The 27,665-nt window shown below is 34.6% G+C and overlaps 1 protein-coding gene across 5 annotated transcripts in view; it reads left to right on the forward strand.

Annotated features, from left to right (window-relative positions):
• Positions 1-27,665, forward strand: part of nAChRalpha6 (nicotinic acetylcholine receptor alpha6) — a 112,553-nt gene that overhangs the window by 47,546 nt on the left and 37,342 nt on the right. For all 5 annotated transcript variants that reach the window (XM_034332848.2, XM_034332851.2, XM_076692427.1 and 2 more), the window contains exons 5-8: positions 2,046-2,155; positions 10,215-10,395; positions 23,034-23,109; positions 24,780-24,974. In XM_034332848.2, coding sequence (XP_034188739.1) covers positions 2,046-2,155; positions 10,215-10,395; positions 23,034-23,109; positions 24,780-24,974 — 562 coding nt within the window. The remainder of the gene's footprint in view (positions 1-2,045; positions 2,156-10,214; positions 10,396-23,033; positions 23,110-24,779; positions 24,975-27,665) is intronic.

The following is a 27,665-nucleotide window of genomic DNA, read 5'->3' on the forward strand; positions in this document are numbered from 1 at the left end:
CCATAACAGCTTGAACGATGGGCATTTGCTGGAGGATAATCCAATTCAGATGTATCTGACCTTTTCCCATAGTTGTTTATTTTTTATACAAGATTAATATACATAGAATATAGAAGGAACTTTTCCTTTTGAATTAAAATAATTTAGATGTTTATATTCGGTCTATATTTTCTTTATTTAATATTCAATCGACATTCTTTCGAACTTCTATAATATCTCACCGGATAAACATCTATAGTAAAGTGCAATCGTTTCTCCATAAAGTATCTTATGGAAAAAGGAAACACCTGGGACCGGAAGTTCTGTAATTTTACCAGAGAAACAACAAGTTATCTATCGATCGTTGCAGTAAAATTTATTTATCTTTTAATAATTTGACATATTTATTACTACTTATGTGTAGTAATAAAATATTATTTTCTAGTTTGTTTATTTATATTTACTTGAAAAGTGAATTTATTTTTATAACTGAGAAGCTGTTGAAAACTTATCCATGCATAAGTGAAGATGTAAAATAAGAAACTTGAAGGTTCCAAGAAGAAATCTTTTATATTGTTAGACCTTTCTTCAAGATTCTTCTTTGACTATTCCTGCGTATACTTGAAAGACTAAAATGGCTTCTATTTACAGTACAGATTAGCACTTTATATAATATTGTAATTTATAAATTAAAATCAAAGTTAAAAAATTTTTCTAAAATCCTGAAACAATTTTATCTTGTCTGCAATAATTATGATGAATAAGAAACGATTCTCCATGATAAGTGGCGTTAAGTAATGGATGGACCGTCATACTGCAGCTTAAAGGCCATGATGGTATTATTACCTAAAAGGCTTTCAGCAAATATAACGGAACGATTTCTCATTTAATATTCATGATAAATTTACCTTACTATGTTCCTGAAATTTTAATTTTTTAATAAATTGAGAGTAATGCAAATAATGTCTTACTTAAATTAAATAAGAAACATGATGAAGCTTTTGATTGTAAGAAGATAGTAGTAAAAATGAAAACTGTCCCTTTCGAAATTATCCAATGACAACTGTGTACCACAAATTTTCTTAGATGGGTTAAATTCGACTTAGAATGAAAGGCAGCAGGTCAGGTGAAAAAGAGAAAGGGTCCGTATATTTAAGCGCAAGCAGTGACTATTTTTTTTTTCTTTTTCTTTTCGAGGAATGCACTGCGACCTAGTTTTATGACGTTCGTGTGCAAACTGCATAGAAAGCACGTCGTTTTATAATGTATACTTCAATTTCCGGGTCTGGACGGTGAGTCTCGGCGTTTGCTCATTAGATTACGCGGCTGAACTGCACAAACGAGGAATTCAGAGGGGTGAAAGTTCGCCTCCCGTTTTCTAGCCAGGCCTACAGAGATACGCATCGTGTGTCTGCCTCGAGATTCTCAAGTCCCTTGCCTTTTCTATGTACCGACGACGATTCCTGTGAACCATGGAAACGAGGCATGCAAACGAACGCTCTTTTTCAAATAAAATTTCGTCTCAACGGACTCCGCAGAGTACTTTCTATTTGATGCCTGTTCAAGCTTGCGGAAGGAGTTTCGTATTTTCGAACAGTAAATGATCGCTTTCTATCATCCTTCCCTTTTTCTTTTTTTTTTAAAGTCCTGAAGATTTTTGGGATGGTACTATATCGTTTCTGTAGGCGTTTAAGTGGAGGGGAGAGGAGGGTTTCGTCTCCCCGGGACGCCTTTAGTTCGGACCAGGGACCGCTAGGTGGCGGCCAGATGATCGGTGATAGTGTTCTCGCAAGCGGTCGCCCGGCATGCTAATTCGAATATATGTACATAGAAAAGTTTCGAATTGCGGTATGATAGCTTTCTTTTTCTCCCCTATTCTACATTTCAAAGTGAACACTTTTACGATTTGATTCGAAGGTTGACTATCGTGTTAGCTACTGTTTCAATTCACCTGCTAATTTCCACCTCCAATGGCCCATTTCCAAAATAAATAAATAATTAATCTTATTTCCTTAATGTTAAAAGCTTGTTACTAGTTTACTGACAACGTCGCTCGAATGTTTCAGGAATGGATGGACTACAACCTCCAATGGAACGAATCCGACTACGGAGGCGTGAAGGACCTTCGAATTACACCAAACAAGCTTTGGAAGCCAGACATACTCATGTACAACAGGTAACTGAATCTTGCTCCATTTACATAGGAAATTCAGTTTCGCACGGTAAATCGAGAGAAACCCAATTAAACCGGCTACAAAACAAAAGTAAAGTTCAAAAATCCTTTAAATCAAATTCCATTTTATTTTAGACACTTTTTTTTTTAAATAAAAAGCTGTCCTCGATGGATCGAGGAGTTAAGGATTTTAAGAATGTTTCAGAAATCACCAGCAATAATACATCATCGTGAATGAAATTTACGTACGTTCATTTTTGTTTGAAAATTCAATAAACTAATTGATTGAAATCGTCGATGGTACGTAAAGAAAAAAAAAAAAAAAAGAAAATTATCCCAGTGTTGCTTCGCATCTTAAAATATATATTTTATTTTACACACTGAAACACGCCTATACTATATTATTATTAAATATCCGTGGATTGCATGCACCAGTATTTTGTACATATTTATACATAGTAGATAGATATACCTCCCTGCAGAATTTTTTAACCCTAGTCTGCTAGATTTTTATAATAAATTTTGAATTTGTCACACGAATCAGTTGATTTTCAAGTTAGTTGGTTCGTGTTCGCTATATCGTACATTTTATACATAAATTGCGCGGAGGCATTTATTGCATTCACTTCAGCCATATTCATTTTTTTCCAAAACTGGAAGAGCCATGGAGTTACAGTCAATTTTTCTAAAAATATAATGTAAAAAAAAACATTTAAGGAAATTGAATTTTATTTGATGGTACTCGCTCGTGAAGGAAAAAAAAATAAATAAATGTACAAAGCGACTCAAAATAAATACACATTGAGAAAATAAAAAACAAATCATTTCATTAATTTATTTATTTGGCAACTAGTCTCCGACTTTGCAGAAATTATTTATATGAATTTTCATTTGAATCAATAACCCTTTGCAATATTTGAAGTGATGTTTGTTACAATAAAAAATAAACGATTTGAAAATTTCTCCTTCGAGTACCAGCAAAGGAACTATCGCCTAAACACTGGGTCGACTTTGATGGGTGCGAACGTTCAATCACAATGGAAGTAGAAAAGTGGATTTTCAACGCCATGGCTTGCTTCTATTCTCACTTGTTCACACAGCCTCCTAGATTAATTAGTTCTAGATATTTAATAGGCCTGCAACTGTGGGGCGAGCTAGCAGGAAGTTAGATGGTTCTAACTTAGGAGATATTCGGGTGCCAGGGCACCCATGACACACTCGGACGCATGAAAGTTTGATGGGAGATGTAGGCAGTCTCTCTCCATGATCCACCGACACCTCGTATGGTGGAAGGAAATGGGTGTTATAGGGAAATAGGAATCTGTCATGGTTCCCTCTTTGGCGGAGGTTGCGAGGAAGCTTATATGTTATATAACAGTTAACTGACATTGAACTGTCTCGTGCAGGCTCTTCAAGCCCAAAGCTACAGGGGCGACCATACAAGACAGCCTTCTCCTTCTACTTACATCAAGAGTCCTGCGACGTTGGGGATGGCCCTATACGTTCCATCAGACCCCCATGCTTTCGGGTATCTTACGGGCACCTGGTTCAAATCAATAGCCTAGTCCCGACGTCCTGCTGGCCCGCAAAATTGATACGCCCGCTGCTCGCCTGCTGTCAGCCTCGGATTCACCATCGTCCGCGGTGAAATCGATCGACGCGACGCGTTGAATACACCATTCGCCACTCCGACGAATTATTACGCATTCTCACTGTGAGACCACGTCACGTAGCAGCCTGCATAGTTGCGGAATTTCCGATCCGCGACCATGAATAATGGATTAACGAGGGCGACGGGTGGTTTAAGCTAAGACCAAACGGACATCTTCGGAACTTCATTCCGCGCTTTCGGTTAACTTGATAGGTACTTCCAGACAGTTTATCTCTGAATCAGTACATTTAATTCGAGTACCTAATCCAAACCGTATCGCGGTAGGAAAATAAAAAAGACAAACGACCGAGTCGCAGACGAAACGCTGAATCCTCTTTCAATGGCTGGCCAAGTTGGTCAACCGGTAGCTAACGAGAACCCAGAGAATTTCGAACGTGAATGGGCGTGTTCGCAAAGCTAGATCGTTTCAATTAATTGAACACACGTTGGGGAAACTTCGGTTTCAACCAGTGATCCAATGGGTCAGGTCAGCAGAGTTCCACCGTTAGAGACTCGACGTACAGTTTACTTAAGATTAAACGAACGATTCGATAAAAAATACAAGAATCAAGTGAAATATGTTTCTTGTAAAATGGCGAATCTTCTATTCAGAGGAAATTCGGTCGATTCGCGGTAAAGGCAGAGCGTTACATGTATCCGTGAAGGTGTTCGGATGAAACGGATTTTACGAGCTGTACGCCAGCTCCCGAAGCTTTAACCTTCAGGTTATAGCAGCTTAAATTCAGTAGTACCACCTAAAAGTACCTTGGAGCGGGATTCGCTTTACGGTTTCGCAGGAAACACCTTTCTCTTTGGAAGAAGTACTCATAGTAACTATTCCCCAGGGTACGTACGCCTCGCTACCGTCTTATTTTTAGTTAGAAATACGATTAGGCCGTTGTAATCAAACTCAAATGGAACGGTGTCCAGTTCAGTTTACCGCAAAGTTGACCCAAGCCTTGATGTTTGATCGAGCAAATTTCGCTGTTCATATTTGTCCAGGCAAATTTCATTTCTGCCAAACGTTTCGCCAGGAAAATGTAACGGGATTCGACGGTAAATTTTGTCATTTTCACCCTGTTGGTTTCGACAATATTTGTTTAATCTCGTTGTCTTCGAACAGCTGTTCTACCGTCGCGTCGCGTGCTGCGCGCGTTTAAAATTCCTCGGTTTTCCTGTCGCTGCGCCATCAAAATCAAAACACGTAACCGTGTTTTGTCGTTCATGTAATTAACATCGTTAGCGCGAACGTCATAATGAGTATCAAAATTTACGAACTCCACCTAGATTGACCTAGGTCCCTAGGGACAATCAGATCATCGTTAAATGATACATTTTTTACTAGGAGTATACAAAGTTTCCATTGGAAAAGTTTAACCCCTTTTATACATCATAACCATTAACCATATTATGGAATTTAAAATTGTCAAAAATTAACCCAATGATGGTACCACGTTTGAATACGTCGATATCCCCTATTCACACCCACAGCCTTTTCCTTTTTTTTCTAAAATTCATACTGTTCCTGCAGGCCTATAAAGATTTTTCTTTAAAAATTTCTCCATCGTAGCTTCTATTTTATCATAGTACACCTTTCGAAGATCTTGATCATTCCTGACCCATTTATTTGCCTCCATCCGAAGTCCAGAAGACGTGTAGCTAAATCAGTTGTCAGTATGGTAATAACCCTGTATCACCCATAGACGACCATGAATTCGTCTATACATAATCGCATTACATGCTGTTCTTGTGGTGATCTCACTCGCCTTAATCGGCTTAAAAACCATAGGATAGGATGTTGATCGGAGCGGGTAACTAGTGATGGTTTTTGGCCCGAGCTCATCCATTACTCACTCTTCAAGGAGCTACTTCAAACTCCTATGCCATTCAAAACTTGAGATATGATCTGAAACAATTAAGTATCTGGCTTTGTAGAATTTTGCATAGATCAATCTAGAGAAAAGGAAGGACCCCTTGTAAAGGCAAGTCTTAAAGCAGGAGTTCTCAAAGGAGGGCCCAGCTATCCCATTTGGACTCTTGTGAAATGATGACTTGCAGAAGAGAATAGAAACTGGAATTCCTATATTATTTGAAATTCTTTATGTAACCCATCCCCATTGAGTAGCTGAGTCTATAGGATCCTGTCTAGGATCCTCAGGGAAGAGGAGGATCCAACTATCCCATTCAGATGGCATGGAGACTCCTAGGTACTTGTACTTATGGTCAAATTGAAGTTCCGATACCATTCAAAACTTGAGACATGACCCAACCTATTTAGAGCAGCCTAGGGGCAAGTATCCTTAGGGAAGGGGAGGATCCAGCTGTGAATTGATGTCGTGCAACTTCCTAATAATGTATACTCAATACTGATCGACAACACATAATAATTTTAAATTACAATTATTACTCACAGTGACGTCTTGGTCTCACAGTCCCCCAACAGTGTCTTTCTCCACCTGAATTTTATCTCAAACAATTGATCTTTCTGATCTCGGAATATCGCAAGCCCATGGCGTTGGCGATGAAGGGTATTAGCGGGTGGCAGCGGGTGTAATTATGTGAATAATTAATAGAGACGCGACGTCAGGCCACCCCGTTACTGCGGGCCACCGCAGCACCGGGCCCGTTGCCCGCTCCCTCTGAAACACGCGCAACACGTAGTCCAATGTTACGGCATTCCAGTCAAACGGCTGGAATACCGGTGTACGCGAACCTCTCCAGCATCGCGATCAACCTCCTGGATCGAGCCACGAAATCCATGACCCATTACACATCGGTATAGACTGACATATCTCGAATTCATGGGTTTGACCGAGATGGACGTCGTTTTATTTGTATAGGCTAGCGCTCGAGCCCCGTAAATGGTTGTAAAGGTACATCTTGAAACACTTAAACGTTATCGATCCAATCCACGATATTGCGTGATGGGTCATTCGGGAGGGGAGCACCCAACATTTGGCAACGTTTCGATATGATATTTCTCGGAAAATAAAATAAAATGTAACAACATTGAATTCCTTCCCAGAAAGTATCAACTTTTTTTCATCCAGAAAGGTATCTGCTGAGTCAGGGAATACCATGAGAACATAAATTTCATCTAAAAGCAACGGTTGCACGTGTAAAACCGCTTCGAAGCGGAAATGAAAATTCTTAAATCGAATCACCAGCGGTGTTGGTTTTCACAGGAACTCTAGTTTCTCGTGAGTTATCCTCGTAATTGAAGCAGAACACAGAGAGAGAGAGAGAGAGAGAGAGAGAGGGTGGGTGGCTCGGCGCAGGTTGTTGCACTCGCGAGAAGGAAAGTTTTCGGTGGTAGAATAAAGAAGGGAGCGGGTATCGCGGCATGGTCGATGAAACCTCAACCGCTCGAATTTCCGAGGGAAAGGCAACCCACTTAAAACTCGCTGAAGACGAACTTAATCCGGTCGAATTGGAACGCGTCGCGACGTTGAATGTCGTCGAGATTAAACGTAAATCGTTTCAATGACGAATAGGCTCTTGCGAACAGCTGATTAATGTTGATCGTGTGGAGGCACCTTTACGGCTAGGAATAATGGTTATTCGTGAAACAAAAGCGCGAAACGTTTTGCCCGAGTGCGAGTTACTTGTTGCTCGACGCCTGCTCTTCTGAATATCACCGCAGTAGGTATCACAAAGGGGGGAAAAAAAGGGCGGAAGGGTCAGCGATCTTCATCCCGAAAGCTAGACAATGCCATGCAAAGATCGTCTTTGTGCGGTGGCGAACAATCGACGAAAAGCGTACCTGCAGAATTGGTAAACGACGCTGTACCCAAGCGATGCTTTGTTAATGGCCACGTGAACGGGAAACGGAACTCTGGCAAATTCGGCGGATGCTCTTGTTGCTCCTATTACATTTATTTATCGCTTTGTCATTTTGTACATTTTGAAATAACTTTATATCGATTTATTTATAACAACTGCCAATGGTGAGATAATCATTTTGTTTTTCTTTCAATGTATATGTAGTTTCCTATGTGGCAGTGATATAATAGTGGCGACGCGACGCGACGCGACGCGACGCGACGTTTCAGAGCATTTGTTGGATTCTTGCCCAGTCGCACAATCAAAAATTATTGAATAGCTCCAACGATGCTATAACGATGATATTTCAATATTCAATTTATTCGGGAAATATGAAATAACGCAAATAGGTCGTTGTAAAATTTGCAAATGCTTGTTTATTATTTATAAAAAAAAAAATTATTTATTTATTTTTTATTATTTTAGTGTTATGCAATAATTATGCATAATTTACAAAACTTGTTCACCTCAGAATGTAGAATACAATGTTTCACGTATAATCATTTGTATATCCAGTATAATTTAGTGGTAAATATGCAGAGAACATTAATTATTAATACTCAATGGCCTATATTTCTCGACAAATTGTATAAAATGATAATAATTGAAAATGAAATGTTTATTTTCTTTCTTTGAATAAAATATTAACACGGTTACATGGGACATAATTCTTCAATTTTATAGTAAATAAATAATGATGGGGTTATATTCATGCATTCATGGCAAAATATATATCATTCGAAATTAATAAATTATTAAGAAATTTTTTGTTGTAAAATTAAATATTTGTTATAAGTACATGTTAGAAACAGCTGTTCGCAGAGCAATATAAATTTGGAATGATTATAAATCCAATAATTTGATAAAGACATAAATCGTAAATTTTCGAAAGATAAAAAATCAGACTCTTTCATTATAATATGGGATTATATAAATAAATGAAAATCTTGGGTGGCAACGATCATTTTTGCTTCGTTATATGTTTTTATTTTTGGAGATTTGAATATCAAACTGATTTTTATATATAACATATAAGAATTTTTACATAATCTTAATTTCAATTCTCGAATTTCTTATTTCTTCCAGCAGGAAATAAATACTCGCGATAGAATCACCTTATCTCTATAAAAACTCTTCTGTTCTTCGTCGTTTCTTCTCTCGAATATTTTCTCCCTTTACATTTCCCTTTTTCTTTTCCTAGAGAAAAGCATCGTAGCCATCATAATGGCGGAGTTACTCTTCCGAGATGCACAGATGGTGCAAAATAAAAAGACTACAGTATTTTGATGTTCTGAAGCTCTCACGAGTAGCATACATATCATGACACATCCTTTTTCACTGCGACGATACCTGTTAAGCTGCTTTTCAACAGAATATCTTTTGTCAAATGAAACGGAGAATTAATTCGACACTTTGTGATTGAAAAATTGAAATTTTCTATATTTATATGGATTTAAAAGCGCTTTGAAATTTCCTTTTGGTCATATTGAATGGTTCAATAATTTATAAATGAAAGGTGAATGATTTTTGTTTCCTGATTGAAAAACATGAATTATTGACAAAGTTAAAGCTTTCTCTCTGTATTTTAGAGATATTCAAATTTAGAATACTTTCTTTGAATTACGTACTTTTTTTGTGAAAATTCAAAAGATTAATATAAAATTATTTACATCATATAATCTTCCCCCTTTAACTGGATCATTGTTTTAATAGCTTCAAGCCTTTATGAGGTATTCTACGATTTGGATTTAAACGTAATACCCTGTATATTGTTCTAAAATCTATGCCTTTATATTCGTGAACAATTTGCATTTAAACTGGTGAAGGGTGGGGGGTTGATTATAATTAAATTAATTTCGAGAGTCTCTTTGATGGCTCATCGTTTGCATAAGTCTGATGTACGAACCTTTAGATTACAGTGTAGGCTTGGACGAGCACAAGAACGTAAGTACTTTAATTTCCTTTTGCTGCGCGCCGCGCCGAAGGCAGCCGGTTAAAATCGTTTCAAAGAGCGAACAAAGTGAAAAAGCTAAATGTATTCGACGACAGACGACTCGACACAGATATTCAACGTTAACCATTCAATGTTCTGATTACACTAAATATTTCAACACTTTCCTTTGTCTTAAACACCTTTAGGATGGTCACAGATGTCATTAATATGAAATTTTTATATTAAAATTATATGAAAATTTTAATTCATTAATCCTTGACACATTTATCATTAGAATTAATTATTATCAGAAAAAAAAGAAAAAAAAAAAACAAAAATCAATAATAAACCACAAAATGGTCGTTGCTACCCTTAGAATTTTCCGATACCCAAAATTAATTTTCCCAAAATAAAAAAAGGTTGAAACAACACTAAAGATCAAAAGTAATAAAAAAACAATACCTTACAGGAAATTTATTATAACCGTTAAAAAGACAACTATTGTTTAAAAAATTTAATTAAAAATTGATATCTACCAAAATGATCGGTCAATGATTAAGAAAAACTAATATGTATGTATATGGGTTAATCGTGGCTAAAAAGAAACGCGATTGAGGTTGATAACGAGAATTAATGATGTAATGTAAACATATTAGTGCGGATGAGGGTTTCGACGGGACGTACCAAACAAACGTGGTGGTCACGCATAACGGCAGTTGCCTGTACGTTCCTCCGGGCATCTTCAAGAGCACTTGCAAGATAGACATCACTTGGTTCCCCTTTGACGACCAACACTGTGACATGAAGTTCGGATCCTGGACCTACGACGGCAACCAGGTACACTACTGTCTCCACTTACACACTATACACGCTCAAAATACACACACCAAGCACCATATACTCTTACTGATCCCAAATTTCGCGTTCCTCTCCTTCGATAAACAAAAATCTGACTTTTCAAACTTTTTCATACCTGGGTCATTCAAAAACCATAATATCGTCATGGAAAGGAATACTTATATTTATTTTTTATAAATTTTAATGTTAGATATCAATTACTTATACATATAAATATTATATAATAATTAAAAAAGAATTCATAATGAAATTTAATTAATTTCAACAAAATTCTTAATCAAATTATTCTTTGTATTATTAATTACAGTTCATATTGAAATTTTTATCCGCAGTATGATTATACATATAGCATATAAAACTTTTTATCTGAATGTTTATGAAGGATATTAATACTTTTTTAAATAACTCTCCATTAAAATGTTAATTAGAACAAACGCTTCATTCCTTTCCCCCGATAAATGATACATAATTCGATTAATGTACATATAATATTTCTTCTCGTATTTTCAATTTCTAGAGTATTAATTGAAGTTTATTGAATTACTACGCCAACTGCTTATATTAATTCCTATGATGAAATCGATACTGTATTTAATAGAGTAAATTAATGGCGAACATTATTAAATTTTCAGTATTGAATTTCATCAAAATTTGTATCAATCTATTGTTTTATGACATAAAATTATCTTAAAGCTCAGAGTATCGCAAAAAGTACTCCATAAAAAGCTCATCGATATTCTTAACAATGAAAAAATGAATGTAGATGTTTTTTTGTCACGAATTATTAGCTTGATCAATCGATATGAAACAGCCAAAGTAGATATCAGTAATGACGTTTCATTTATAATGATTCTCTCCATGACGTAGGAATCGGTGCCAAGATATTACCACGATATTCAACCTGCCAGAAATGTCATCACGATCCCACTACCTATAAACTCCCTCTTCAGGCTTCTTTGTCCGACACAAGAACTCAGTGCAACACAATAGCAACGCTCCATAGATAGCCGTTCGTTCTCACGCTTCGTAGCTTCAGCTCGGATTTTTATATATAATATAGGTATATATTTATAGGTATATTATATATTATGCACATCTATCAACATACATGAAATATCGAGGAGTGGGACGAATGATAACATCCGATTGATAAGAATATGAAATCACCTCTCTCGCTATGTTTTTTCCTCGTTTTATCATTTTTTTTTTTTTTTTTAATTATTTATTATTCGAGTTTTGGAACTGCAGTATTTTGGAACACGTGAATTTCTCATCCGTAGCTGATTCACGCGTTAATTGTATTCCACTTCCGAGGCTGATTACCGCCGGAAATGTGTAGCGTGAACCATCGACGGATTAGAACTGGTCCTATTCAATTATTTCCGAATTGCGGCCACTTCAGGTAATCGTCATTAACCAAACGAACTGGGGAAATCATGAAGTGTATGAAAAATCTGTTATACATATACATTTCATTTACCATATCTTAAGCTATAAAAGTATGTTTTTGGATTTTTATAGTCAAAAAAATGGTGCTAACCTTTTAACTTACATTATTTCGATCATTTTTATAATGAAAAGGTACATTAATTTGAGGAATGAAAAGTGATTTATTGCAAGGAAATAAACAGGAGAAAATGAATAGCTTTGAAATTTCCCTGAAGTATCGTATTGGCTGCTATTTCAATTGAAATTAATTTCAAGCGAACGAAAACAGTCCTGTCAGCATTCCAATTTCATTCGTCAGGTTTCAATCTTTCTGCTAGTGAAACTGAAGTTATTCATTTAAATGGCTATCACATGATTGATACATCTCAATGAGCAACTAATTATTATATATGTGTGTATGTACTGTGTTTCTTCCTAAAAAGAATTCAATAAAATTAATTAAAATATACAATCATGAAACAGAGGGACAAAATTTTATTTTACCGATGTCATAAATTAGACAAGTAAACAATATTTCTTATTTTAATTAAAATTTAAACTGAAGCACATTGTGTTTGACTAATAGCTGACTTGTACTACTTACAAAAAGAAATTTAAGTTGTTGTAATTACTATTGACAAGTAAACTTGCTTGTATCTAATCTAATTATTTTTTATACATTATACATTAATACCAGATGCTTCGTTAGCATCAACACCATTGATTTCCTCTTCGTGTTTTAATGCAACCTACAGCAAACTGGCCCATAAATAAAATATGAAATTACAGGTTTGTCTCCTCTATGAAATTTATGCAAAATACGTTTAGTTTTTACCAGTTTTCAAAAGTATTGTTCTCAAGTAAATATTTGTTTATCGTTGAGTATCGTTCAGGAGGTTCTGCTGTTAACAACGATCGAAATAAATCGAATAAACGTCAGACAAGCCTAACGATAATGAAATGTCTAACGAGATATCAATGTCTGTCGAGGCGAATTTCCGTGAAAAGCTTCACCTGCCAACCACCATTTTCCAACGTTAATTATCCTTGACATCGGTTGTCATTTTCTTTTTTGCACTCTAAAATGAACACTGGGACATTAACAAATTTATTGACAGTTTAAAATCTTGACTGCAAGCTTCTCTGATTTCGTAATCTCTGATTATGAGCCTTGACTATAGTTTTTAAAGGGATTTTTAAAATAATTTTATGGAGTATTTTAATAATTAAAATTAGATAGAATATAATTTTTATACAGAAAATTTGTAAAATTAAATTTTACTTTAGAAGTACTTGAATTTTGAAATGGCATCCAAATTTTAAATACTCCATAATTTATTATATTTTTTATGGAAAGTAGGTCATGGTAGTGCATAATGAATTTTGACATAGAAATTTGTTATTAATATGCAAAAGAAGTATAGATAATATACAGTTGGGAAGTTGAGTCATGAATAAATTTTGTTAGAAGGTTATGTAAATTTGTAGTATTATAATTATAGTAACTATAAAATTGGATACAAAATTTGTTTCGCTAAACTTTACACTTTGAAATGGCATATTACAAGTGATATTTTACGATACCTGAGATCATGAAATATTATTTGAATTTTCATATTTCAAAATTGGATCACTATGCGTTATAATCCACAACCAGCCATTTTGTATTAAAAATATTGTGATAAAACGTTTATAGAATCATTTTCTTCAATCTTTAAGCTTTAATTTTGCAATAGTTTTATGTTATCAAATTTTGTCGGACTTTTAGTGAATTTCTTGTCATATTAAAAATTTATGTAACCTATTAACATCCAACAGATAGAAAAAAAATAATTTATTTCAAATTCATACAATTCATTCTGTACCTATTTAATTTAAAAGCTTTGCGATGCATTGAAAGATTCTTCTGTGTTTTCTGTAAGTACGTTCTTCCTTACTGGCGAGAGAGGATTATCTGTCATAGAGAACGATAACGATAACGATAACGATAAAGAGGGTCATAACATGCTGAGATCTATATTTTACCATTTCACCCACTTTTCGAATGTTTCACGACTGTTTGGAGTATAAAATTTCAATAATGTGAAGAATTCTGCTTAAAACGCGATGTCTGGCGACATCTTCTTAACGTTTACTACGATTTCTTATGCGTACGATTATCATAAAATATTTCTTTAATTTTTCTAATTTCCTTAGAAATTTAGAAATCGTGAAAAAGAGTTTCAGTAAAATAACAGAATGAATGTGTTTCCATGAAAATCGGTTGTTTACGAGAACACAAAAGGCGTACGCATAACAAATTCGTGAACGCAATCTCGGCACACGAATTGGCTATAAATGTGTTCGAACATCATACACGTATATATACCGGTGTTGGTATATTCACCTCTGGAATATACATAGAAAGCAGGTGCTACGATGCGCTGATGTCGCTTGCCGGTGTTTCTTGCTTTCTTATGGAACATATCAGCCGAGCTTTCCGTTATACCATCTACGAACACTGGTACACGAAAGTATTTGAAAATTTACAGTAAATTCCTAAATAGGTAAAATTCCTACTTTAATTTTAAAAAAAAACAAAAGAGAGAGAAAGAAAGGATGCGATTGGATGGGTAATCTATGCAAATGAAAATTTAATTTAGCCACAAAATTATAATATTAGAACAGTAACGTGGTTTCATAACAGAAAAGTATCACAAAATAGCACTTATGATACATCAGCTTAAAGCTTAAAGCTTAAAGCTTAAAGGTTACCGAAATATGCTCCATAAAAGTTTCATTCATATTCTTTGCACAAAATAGCTGACTCTCCCTTGATTGAACGCTTCTCATTAGCGAATAAAGATACTGATGATTAATTTTTCCCAAAAATGACTACGTAAACGTTTCATTAATTTTGTTGAATCAAATAATGGACCAACCAATTTACAACTTACTTACGATTAGTGTATGTACCTCAATCTTCCATTTAATTACAAAATAATGATTTTTGATTATTATTTATTTTAATTATCAATATATTAATGTTTGAATACTTTCGGGTACTAAACCGTGTGTATTAGGGAAAAATAAAAGGAGGAAAATATCACCCATACCTGACCCATACACCCTTCCTCACCCTCCGTTTACGGAATAAAACCACCCCATTCCGGTGGAGATAGAGAAACCCAACAGTGATAGGCGGACGTAGGAAAACAGGATGACACAAATGACCCAGAATATACTTGTACATGTATCACACACAGACACATCGACCAGTCAAGCAGGGACCACGTGATTATGTCTGAGCTGGAAATTGCGACTTCTGCATGGAATTAACTGTCACGTGGCTCTACTATCGACTCCACAACGATCATCTTTCAATGATCGATATCCTTCATTCAAATCCCATAATTTCTCCAAGATTTCTGCTGCCTACTGCCTGTTGCTTTCGTTTCACTTTTTTCAATTAATGCAGAGCTTTGATTAAATGCATGACTTTGTTTTAGAAATTGCATGAAAAATCTCAGTTGCTGGAGATATTTGTTGGAGGAAAGTGAACTTAATTACACCGCTTTGAAGCTGAAAATTCATTAAAGCATATTTGATGATTTTTGGGGGAGAAATCGTGAAATAAACAAAGATCTGTTATGTATATTTTTTGTAGTATATTTTTCAAGCTAGACTAGAATATTTTTGGATTTTCTTTATTCAGAAAAATGACGAAACTACTTACAGCTGCTTCACAATGGTTACCTTCTGAAAAGAGTGTCAACTTTGAGGCAATTGTATCTCCACCATTTTATTCAGTAGAAAAAATCCAAAAATATACTCGTGTACCCCAAAAAATATACTATAAAATGTATGTAACAGATTTGTTTGTATATATCATGATTTAAGAGAAAATAATTACCAAATTGTCTTCCATGGTTTTTCGTGCTCAAAGTAATGTAATCCCTTAGAACTTACATAACTATTTATAATTTAAAGCTAAGTTAAAGTTTTAAAATAAATATTAAATAGCAGCATGTGTATTCATTTTTATTATTTTGTGAAGTAGAATATAAATTTAATATTCAACGAGTTTTGTATCGTTATATTTTCTTGGATGACACTTTGGGTGAGTTACTACAGTTAAAATAATTAATTCTGCTTATGAGATTAAGAAAAAATATATTTTTTTTAATTCTATTTAGCGCAGCATGTTAATCGCAATTCTTGTAGTTTTGGGAATTTTTAAGAATATTTTGACTCTGTTCTTTATTTTTATTAGAATTTGGCATTTCAAATAAAAGTAGTCTTTTTTTGCTGTCTTTTTTGCAATGTTCAATGACTTGTGTTGTTGAGAAATATTTTATTGCCGCAACAACGATATTTAACAATTAATTTATGCTGTTATACAATAAATAAAAAATGTGCAATACCTTAAAAAATAATTGTCAATTGATTGAACAATTTATTTAACAAAGTCAAAGTAGTCTTAAAGAAAAACAATATTTACAAGAATATATGACATATAGTATTTCTAAAACATGTTTGTATTTCTGAAAATGAAAATAAAAATTAAGGTACAATTGTATGATAGTAGCTCATCCTAATTGCAAATTATTTCACTTAATTTATTTTATTATTAAAAAACTGTTAAAAGAATCTTTCTTTGTAACATCTTTTATATTTCAAAATCAATTTCAAAAAAATGTTAACTAAACCTGTCAGAAGTATCACTTTCCTCCTAAAAGAAGTCGTTCCTTAAAAATAAATTTATCTAAAGTATTGAAAGGAACGGGTTAAATTTCAAATTTTTCAGTTTTCAATCTGTATTATTAATAATAAATTTTCAATTAAATTAAACTTTTCTTTTTTTCCTTTTTGTTGATTTTCAATTTGATTCAGTGACAAGATCCCCATAGTAAAGACAGTAGGGCAAATATGGGGATCAAATTATTTAGAATCAGTCGACCCATTGCCCAGAAACCATGCAAAGTTTCCATGGTGGAGTCGATAGTTGAGTGACGTTTCCATGCCAGCCAGTAGCGAGCTTTTGCTCTTGAAATTCTCCGGTCTTCTGGGCATTGATGAAGCCTGCTACTGTAAATCAATTCTACCCTATCTCTAGTGTTTCTCTCTTTCTTTTATTTTTTTGTGTGTTTTTTAATTGTATTATTGTTCATTGTTATCATTATAATGTATATCAAAATTATTGAAATTGATGAGGTGTACATTATTAAAAATTATGATAATTCCTTTTTATCTGATTCAGACTGTTTTACATCGTTCATCGAGTTATATCGTTCAATACTTTTATCTCAATTTATTTATTTATATATTCAACAAAATAAATAATATACATTTACTGCTTTGAAAAATAAATAATAAAATTAAATGTTCTACCGTATAAATGAATTAGAAATTATTTGAAGATGTCGAAAAGTATTACCAGTATACAATAAGGTACGTACTAAATGAGTGTCTGGGTAATGAAAATTAATTACCATTTAATAATTACATTCATCGAATAACAGCTCGTTAATGTTTATTAATGCTAAATTAGGAAAAAAAAAAATAACACATTTCTTTAATTAATAATTCTTATTCCATACCACTCGAAGTGTCTATTATTAAATACATATTCCTATGGATTTGAACAGGTGTTAATTCATGAAATGTGATTTGATGCTCACAGATTGACCCCGAGGATACCTTGAATGATCCGTAACAACATCAAAGCCTACAGTTTGTCAGTTCCTATTGGCGGTTGGGTCTGTTATCGCGGAAGGGATAAACGCGATTAGGTTTATGATTAACAGGGGACGATCAACAAACGGTGAACCATCTCCAGTGCAATTTCATGGATTTACGAGCTGTCTATCAGCAGTCTAGCGACAATCGTAAACAGGATACGAGCGTAAGAGCACGGAATTCTCGTAAAACATTAATTGCCTCGCTGCTATCAACGATAGAACGATGTTGTTACGTTGGTTATTTCAATGTGTCCCTTTTAACTGGACACTCTGTTTAAATTTTATAAAGTTCAAGAGTTTTATATGTATTAAAATAATAATGTCCATTCGACGTAAAGTTCAAAGAGAATTAAACTGTCGTTCAAGAATTACAGCACTTTGCTCCTGTCAAAGTGAGCTTGAAAATCAATGAGCTCTTCATTCGAATTCATGTAAATTAAAATACATAGTAGATCTATGTGTCTGTATATCGATATAGATATAGATATAGATATAGATATAGATACCTTTAAACTTTAAATGTTCTTCACAGACTGGTAATACTTTTACTTCAAGAAACAAAAAAATATTGAAAACAAGTTATTTTTCAAAGCGAAAGAAATTATTTTTATAAAAAGTAGCCGATCCTTTAATTGTTTATATTTTATTTTAAGAACAATTTTTGGAATCGTTGATTGTTTACCTTATCTCACACCCCCGTTCTATGTAATTAATTAAATATTGCAATTCACCTTTGAAATTTGGAAAATAATTCAATGGAGAGTTTGAAGAGCGAATGTTCACTAGCTACGCTTAGGCTAAGTACCTATTTGTTACGCACACACCTGTTAGAATCCCAATTGCACAGAATGTTATTAACAATTATAAAATTCATTTTCGAAACACTAATTATATTAATAAGTGGATCGTCGAAGGTTGAAAAGAATTTTAAATTTTCACAGTGTCTATAAACTAAATTAATGATTTAATTATTATACAAATGGAAATATAAAAAAGAATGTGAACATTACTAAACAATTTTTGAATAAAAAGCTACCTGTACTTTATTCAATTCTGCTGTCAGGAATGAAACTTTTGGAAACCGATATCAAAAGCTTCTGTTTCGAAATCCAGGTGGATAACGTTTCAACAGAATTTTCCAGGGTTTATTTATAGTAAAACCAGTTTCCCGAATTTGATTTCACGCTCGATCAAATGTTGTTTTATTTGCACACCTCCACGAGTTTGAAACTCTATTCCCTGTTACATTCAGGTATTTTCGGTTTAGTTTCAAAAGATTTCCTGTGAAATTATACATATAATCGATACTTTAAAGGTATAAGAACATTTATTTCTTATTAATTAATATAATAATTAATGTCATGAAGTAAGTACTTAGTTGCACCGCGACAGGCGAGAATCTAAGCCTCTGCTCCGAAGAGAACGCGTCAAGTTTGCTCCAACACACACAATTCACCATGCCCTTTAGTGATTATATTTCAGCAATCGGTACGTTAATTATTATTATTATTATTATTATTATTATTATTATTATACGTATCACGAATTAGTTAATCAAATTGAAGGTTATGTCAGAATTATTGACACGTGTAATTGTGTGTTTTCCGCAATTATCAAATTCTGAATTTGTAGGATTTGAATGACTACATACATATATGTAGGTAAACGTATTGAACGTATTAAGTTAGTTTTATTACGTATTATCTCACGGAGACGACGACGAAACTGCATCATGTAATTCGCATATAATTCCCACACACGCACGCACAATACTCTTAATATAAGAGTTTATAAAATTATTATTGTAAAAATAACTTTATTATTACAAATATGATATTCGATAATAATACGTTTGCCCCATAAATTCATGGCTAACGCCATTTTTATTCACTGTTGTTCAACTGGTGCAACACACAATGGAGTAGTAAAATTTCCCATAGAATTGCTAACAAAGCTATCAAATACTATTGGCAAACAACATAAGCTTTTTATTGTTCAAATACTGAATGGTAATAAGAACAGGTGTCGATCATATTGTCGGTACTATTGAACGTTTCTTTGATCTGATATATAGATATGTATAATAAAAGTTGGTAAACAAACATTTGCTGATTTTCTGATGAAATTTTTCTTCTCTCAACGACCGAATACGCGAACCACTCGATACCTAACTTTCACCTGTTGCACGTGCAACCCTTTCAACGATGTCTCCAGATACTTTACCCCCATTCTTTTCTCTTTCCAAAACAAACCACTTCACAAGCTTCATACTAGGGTTCTTTTTCGACATTGGGTCACTTCAATCCTACCTATATAAATGCCATTATAATAATTGTAGACGTACAGTTGTTCTGTTTATATTTCCACTTGCTGCGTATATCGGTGACTTCAGTTGCCATTTCATGACAAGATTTAATTTTACTTACGATTAGAAGTGAAGCTTTATAAATACCACGACGATCCACTTAACGGTCTCCATTTCTGTAGAAATTCCGAATAACACGAAAAACAAGTCTATGTACATACGTGTTAGCAGCTTAACGATTTACTCGTGTGTGCGAAGCAAATTCATTCCGTTCGGTTGCGCTCTTACCTGCGTGCCTTGCCTACCGGTACAAAGTAAACAGGACACGTTCTAATAGAAAATAAAAATTAGGTGAGCGAAAAAAGGAATGACACAAGGCACACGCGTAAGACCTCAACCATTTACCCACCTCTCGATAATGATACATTTAAAGCATCGTTATCATCCTTAGTCCTTAAGTGTTTCTTCGCGAGGTGTTGGTAAAAAAAATAACAAGGAAAATCATCCATTTTTTAATGGCATTAATTAAATTTGTATGTTGGAAATAATTCTGTTCGTTCGAAGGTTGTCTTTTGCTTAATTATTTCAAACGTACGTTTTAATTAATGAGAATATTTATTCTGCAATTAAAATAAAAACATAATAGAATGTGGTAAAATGGACGATTTTCTTTTATATGCGGGTCGGACTCTATTATTATTAATTCCAAAGAGAAATGTAAATATTCTTAATTGAAAAAAATTAATTAATACTTTCTGCCTCTAGTAAGACACAATGACAGCTGTTTTTTTTTTTTTTTTTTTCTTGTCGATCAAATTGATGAAATGTTAAAACATTAAAACATTCAATTGTGAAACACTAAAAACTATTTTCTTCAAAATTGCAATAATTATTAAAATTTATTTATTTATTAACAAATTCGATGTTCCTTTGTGTTTGTTTCACAAAACTTATAAAAGAATTTGCCTAATTAATTTAAATGACTTACCATAAATAACTAGATTTCAAACAGCTGTCATTACAAGTTGGTGTAAAATGTAGTCCGAGCGCATTTCATCGATTACTGTGTCGCATATAATATACGTGTCCCCACATGACACCAAAGCTCATTCAAAGCGTAGAGAAAATCAAGAAGGAAGTTGTTCTCGAACACCGTTTCACACGAACCCTTTTAATACTGATTTGAAGCCCTTTTCACCAACCCTTTAGCCACCTATCCACACCAACCACTTGTACATCACAATGAATCAACATTCGAACGGCTAAATATAGTATATTTAATGTACAACATGTTTATGCGTGTGTACGTGTTGCATGTATTATATAATTTATGTAAATTTTCCGATCAATATGTAAATTACCTAATATGCGTTTTTAGGTGCACGAGTTCATCCTTATCTCACTTTTATTTATATACAGACTGTTTCACAAAAGATGTACAGAGTTTAAATTTAAATATTTTTTCGAAATAGAAAACTATTGATGATTTTTGTATCATTTTGTAACTTGGAATTTTGTTTTTGAGATGAAAAACATTTTGAACCTGAAAAATTAGTTCTCTTTTGATATTTTTTTTTTTTTTTTCAACAAAATGGCTACAGTAGAAAACCAAAAATCTAAATTTTCTACATAAATTTTCCTTAAGGAATATGTAAGTGATTTTTGTGAAAGTTTATGGTGTACATCTTTTTCGAGACACTGTGTTTAATTTTCAATGTTTAGAGCTCCATGCGTAAATAGACGGATATCGTCGTCATTCATTCAATTCGGGATCGGGGATCGGGAGCTTCATCACAATTTTGCCACATTAAACTTGCCAGTTTACGATAGCACAGATTCATAGATTCACCTTATGACGATGGGATACGTTTTTCACTTTTGTCATTTATGACGATATCCGGCTGAAAATATTAATCGCGTTTCCCATCACTGAGAACGTTAATCCTTCATCGGTGGTTCTCAATTCACTGCACAAATCTCATCAGGGATTTGATAATTATTCTGAAAGGTCGATCAATAGCTTACGAATTATTCCAATTATATGGGGGTTGTGTTCAGTCATCACTTTTAGTGAGAAATTATTGTATATTTGAAAATTGCTTTCTTCATCACCGATTTTGAATTAACTTGTTCACCGTATATAAATCGATGAATTTAAAAAGAAGAGTGCATATTTGAGCTATGGACATATTTTCGTATAGGATGATCCATTTTAATCTCCAAATCAATTATCTTTCAAAATGTTCGTTATTTGAAATACTTATTTTTCTATTTTGAAATGGTTCTACATTTCTATTCTTGCACTCTTCTTGTGGAACCGAATTGAGTCTTCAAATTAATAATTTGAATTTTCGAATTTCTTTCAATCTGTCGAACGACTTATTCAATTTTCTTAGCAAAAATTGAGGAACCTTTCCAATGTTCTTTCTTTCAATGGGTCAAACTTTATCGCGGTTTAGGGATGAAACAAACAAACTTTCTGACCACGGTAAACAGGATGTTCGATTTAAACGATCAAGATTCTCCAAGTAATTCCGATGAGCTTCGAGGATGGAAATGGTGATCGTAAAAGTTGAAACGGTAGACCGCATCTCGTTTGGCTCTCGATCAAAGAGCAACAGATACGAGGGGTGTGGCGAGGGGGGCTTAAAGGAAACCATTTAAAAACCGTTCGAGCAGGGAATAAGTACCCTTACCGAAGTTTCCTCGTTCTCTGCTATTTCTTTAAATTGCAATAAAAGAATCAGCGAAAATTTTAAATAAAATTCTGAAATTTTATAAACAAATTCTGTTTATTTCACATGAAATATACTGGGAAGTTGAACGTGAAGAGAAAAAAAAAATCAATTGGAAATCCCTCGAGATGTTTCACTCTTATCCTCAGAGACAAAAGAAATTCGAAAATGAGATTTCCTTTAGGAAGAAAATGTCTGAAATGTCGTCAGAGAGTTCATTGGAAATTCAGGATTTTTACTTTTCTCGATACCAAGACTCGATCTTTCAATCGCCATCGATTTCACTCTTCATCGTTCCCTTTTATCCTTTCCCTTGCACGAACGTGACTGCAAAATTAGTGGTAGATTGCACTGCAAATGCACGTGTATTTGTTCTCATTGTCAGTATAAAAGAACATATCTGCTGTAATTGAATTTTCACTTTGACAGGTGGATCTGGTGCTGAGTTCAGAAACAGGCGGTGATCTGTCCGATTTCATTACGAATGGAGAATGGTACCTTATTGGTAAGTTTATTTCAAGCAGTTTAATTTATTCATAGACGAAGAGATTGAAGATTGTTTCACTCCTGAAAAATCGGTAACTTTTGATAATTTTTTCTGGAAAATATATGAATTCCGCAAAAATATTGCCTTTGAATGAAAGTTATTCATTGTAAAGTCAGAAATACTCGAAATACTGTCTGTCCTTCAAAAATTCAATATTGCTCTTCCAATAATGTCCGTTTCACCTTATCGGCATTCTTTTCTCCGTATTTTGTTCGGTGCATCGAAACGTAAAGGCACGTCGCGTCGATGGAAATCGTTAAGGAAGCAACATTTCTGTTATCCCACGACCAAGAAGAGGGCCCTGAAGAGTCTCACCGTGTTTCCCTTTTACGAGCTAAGTCTTTCGAACGATTTCTTCGATTCTTCGTGGCTATTTTTCCGGCTCCTCTTCAGCTTCGTCGATGATCCTTTCCTCGCTTATGAAAGTTGCAAGTGGTATACCTCTTTCCCGCATTCTCGCGCGACTTGGCATAGGAAAAGCACGCGGCAAGGAATTCGAAATGCGACGGATGAATAATGAAGAGAGGAGTGGAAATCTTGGCGAATATGCTGGCGTGAAATTGCATTAATAAATTTTGGTTTCTTTGACACGGCTAGGCAACGTAGCGCGACACGACCCTATAACCTGAATACCTTCTTCATTTATGACTATCAAGAATTTTCAGCGGGAAACGTCTTGGGTGTTAATAATAAGGAAAGCTAAGAAATATTTATTTTTTTATATAAATATCGAGAAAAGTGTTGAGATTATACATGTATTGTTGATAACGTGTTAATTAATAAATACTGAAATTTTCAGTGGATAATTTTTTATTTAATTAGGACCCACTATTAGTTAGGACTATTACTAATTGAAATTTACAAATTTTTTTTCTACCATGTTACGTAATAGAAATATTACGTAATATCAATTTTAGACGAGTAAAAATGTCCCACAGGTGTAGCAACAAGTGCTTTCCTTACTTCCCCCTCGAAATTATTGCTCTCCAGATAAACCTGGTCCCATAATTAATAATAAAAAATCTTACCGTTACTACGACTATAGCAATCACTTTTGTTACTAAACGGAAGTGTCAATGTAACAGTTTGACTTTCTTTATTAAATTTCTACGTTCTAACCAGCTGTGTCATATCGATCGACGCGACGCGATACGCGATGTTAACTCCTTTATGAAACGTCGCAAAATTACGTAGACATTTTGTTCGTTTCTTTCTTCCGCCTGGTCACCAATTGAAAGAACGCAACGAGGAGAGTTAAAATTTTTACGCGACTGTAAACGAGGTCGTAAGATTTCCGGTGGATGTATTCTATTCGTGAAGGCTGTTAAAAGGAAATCACGAGTGCGCTCGTATTTTTGTGGTTGTTAGATTTATGGTTATACCTCGAGTTTTCAATGCTCGCGTTATTTCGAATCTTTATTTAAAAAGTTAGATATTGTAATTTTTTGGAATCTCTGGTAGTTTAATAAATATTGGGAAGGGAACGAGAATATCAAGACTTACTAGAAGAAACCAGCTGGGACCGATTAAAAGCGAATAAAAATCGATCTGTATCGAGCCTCCAAGAAGTGTAACATTAATCTCTACCAAATCGTAGAGTATAAATTCTTAGTTTTCTTTTGTTATAGGTATGCCAGGGAAGAAGAATACAATAACCTATCAATGTTGCCCCGAGCCATACGTGGACGTGACGTTCACCATACAAATTCGTAGGAGGACCCTGTATTATTTTTTCAACCTGATCGTGCCATGTGTGCTGATATCAAGCATGGCTCTTCTTGGTTTCACATTGCCACCAGACTCCGGGGAGAAGCTCACCTTAGGTAACGTAACTCATAGCATGCCTTGCCTGCATATCACACCAGCCATACACACCTCTTCTTTTCGTTTTCTATCTTCTTCCGTTAGTTCTGTCGACTTGTGTACACGACATGTATCTTATCTATTTATCTCTCTATCTATCTCTTCCTCTCTGTCTATCTCTTTTTCTACATTATGTATGTATGTATGTATGTATGTATGTACATACACATACACCGAGAGTATTGCGAATTCTATTTGATTGATTTCAGTCTGATTGCGTTTCTATGACACATAATACCTACATATGTAGGTATATGACTGTCACGCGCGTTTCATTTCGTTTCGACGACGATTGATAGGAACGTGATCGACTCCAGTTTTTTGTTTAGATTCCAGTACGATCGATGTCATTGACAAATGTCTCGACGACAAGATGATCGAACTCACTGATAAGAGTTTACAGTTTACAGAAGATAATTGAGAAATGACAGATTTAGAAATGTAGACATTCCGAGATGATTTCATCGCATAAAAGTTGAACGAAATGCCGCTTATGATACATCAAATTAAAGCTTAATTCCTACTAAAATGTGCCAGTTAAACGCTTTATTAATATCCTTAACAGAAAATGGCTGACGTTTCGTGAAACTAATATTATTCACTAACTAATACTCAATTTTCAATGGTTCATATCTCCCGAAATAATGATGATATTAATAAAGTGTTCGTATAATCATTTTCGACAAAGTTTAACCTTTAAATTGATGTGCCATAAGTGATATTTTGTAATACATATGTAAGTACTTTTATGTCATGAAATTGAAATTGTATAAAACTGATGAATGATACTTTTGTCAATGATACCGATTGATTCTTAATCGATCACAAAAGACAGGACGATACCTCGGACGACGTTTTCGATTTCTATCGATCATGTGAAATAGTTGGACAGAGTAGAACTAGCCCTGGGATTTTTTAATTTCGAACTTTTTGTTCTTCCAACATCTGCTTCGTTTCATTAATCTCCCGGAAGAGTCTAATGCAGATATTGACTTCCCTCCGATTTCTCCTTCTCTTAATTAATTAATTAATTAATTAGCTTTCGGAAGAAAAACAGCGATAGGAAGATTTTAGGTCGTACTAAATTTTGCGTAAAAATAAAAAGAATTCACGAGTCTATTTGGTACTCTTTCCGACAGTCAGATGCGAGGTGACCATGTATCCAGGAAAGCCTCGAGCGTCGCATGATTTCAATTTTGGATAGGATGGATGCATCACACGGATTACAACGCGGCTAAAATCTGTACAGAGCAACGGTGCACGATGTGCACGATGTGCATAATGCATTAGGTCGGCGGTGAAGTTCGTCGGGGTCGATATATGCTTCATGAGGCCGAGAACGATCGGCGCGTATACGTCTTACGGGATGGTAGTCTGGCTTCTGCGGCTGTCAGCCCGTGGACAACCGATTAATTATTTCAGAACGACGCGATGCGTTGCCAGAACCGTGAAACAGGAAATGTCACCCTTTTCCAGGAGAATGAGATTGTACCACTTTGAAATTTTTTGGGAAAAAGTGATTAAAAAATTTGAAATAGAATGCATTTTTTTGTACGTTTCTTACGCTATCTAAGGATACTTTTGGATTCTTTATACTTGGAAAAATGGCGGAGATACAGCTGCCTCAAGGGAACCACTTCTACAGAAAGTGATTGTAACTCCGTCATTTTGATAGTTATGAAAAATCCAAAAATACTTAAATGTAGCTTATGATATGTATAAAAAAATGTATACATATGTATAACAGGTTTTCGATTGATCTTATGGTTTATAAAAGAAAAGGCTAATTTGCCAGGACGATGTGGTGTAAGACCTTAAATAACAAAAGATATAAAGCAGAGTTGAATGTAATAAAAATATCCTACTTTTTGCTGGTTGAAAATTGTGGAAAGTCTATCGGTCTAAAACTTTGGTGGTTGGAGTGGCAAACGTGTCAGGAACTTGAAAACTCTTCGAACCATGATGGTATCGCGTGCAAAACTCGGCTCCATAAGTAAGGAGTCCTTGAAACGTGAAACCCTCCGCTAGTTCCGGAAACTCCAAGGTGCATGTTAGTCTTCGTAGGTCAGGTTAAAGGGTAATTACACGAAGCTGTCCTCTTCATAGAAGAAACTTTCCCATTTCCCATCGGGTTTATCGTTGAACCGCGTTTGTATTTATCTTTCCTTACCCGATGATTTTGTGCAAGTTATGAAAACGATGCTGCAAACACAGACGAGCCTAGTTTTCTGAGAAACAAGTTCGCAATGGAAATTCAATTTCCATTGGCAATGACAGACAGGGTCGGAATCGATGCTGGCAGGGATTCGAAAGCTTGTTCCCAGTGCGGACACAATTGTCCGCTATGCACATACAGGCTCCGTTGTATACATACAAATAGGAACGTGGCCTGCATCCCAGCCGTCCCATGAGTATGGGACGGGTATATAATTTTCCGAACACCGTCCAGCCGGGAAAACACCGTGAAAATACACCGTCTATGGTCAACGATCTCCTTTGGGGATGGACACGTCGGTCTATCTATCGGTGGTCAACGGGATTTTCACTCGGTACAGATTGATCACAGTGTTGACATTAGAAATATCGTGTATGATACATCAATTTAAAGCTTAAAGATTCATGAGAAACATCAGAAAATGATTAATGTGTCA

Source organism: Osmia lignaria, chromosome 15 (genome assembly GCF_051020975.1).
Source record: "Osmia lignaria lignaria isolate PbOS001 chromosome 15, iyOsmLign1, whole genome shotgun sequence".
Classification (NCBI taxonomy): domain Eukaryota; kingdom Metazoa; phylum Arthropoda; class Insecta; order Hymenoptera; family Megachilidae; genus Osmia; species Osmia lignaria.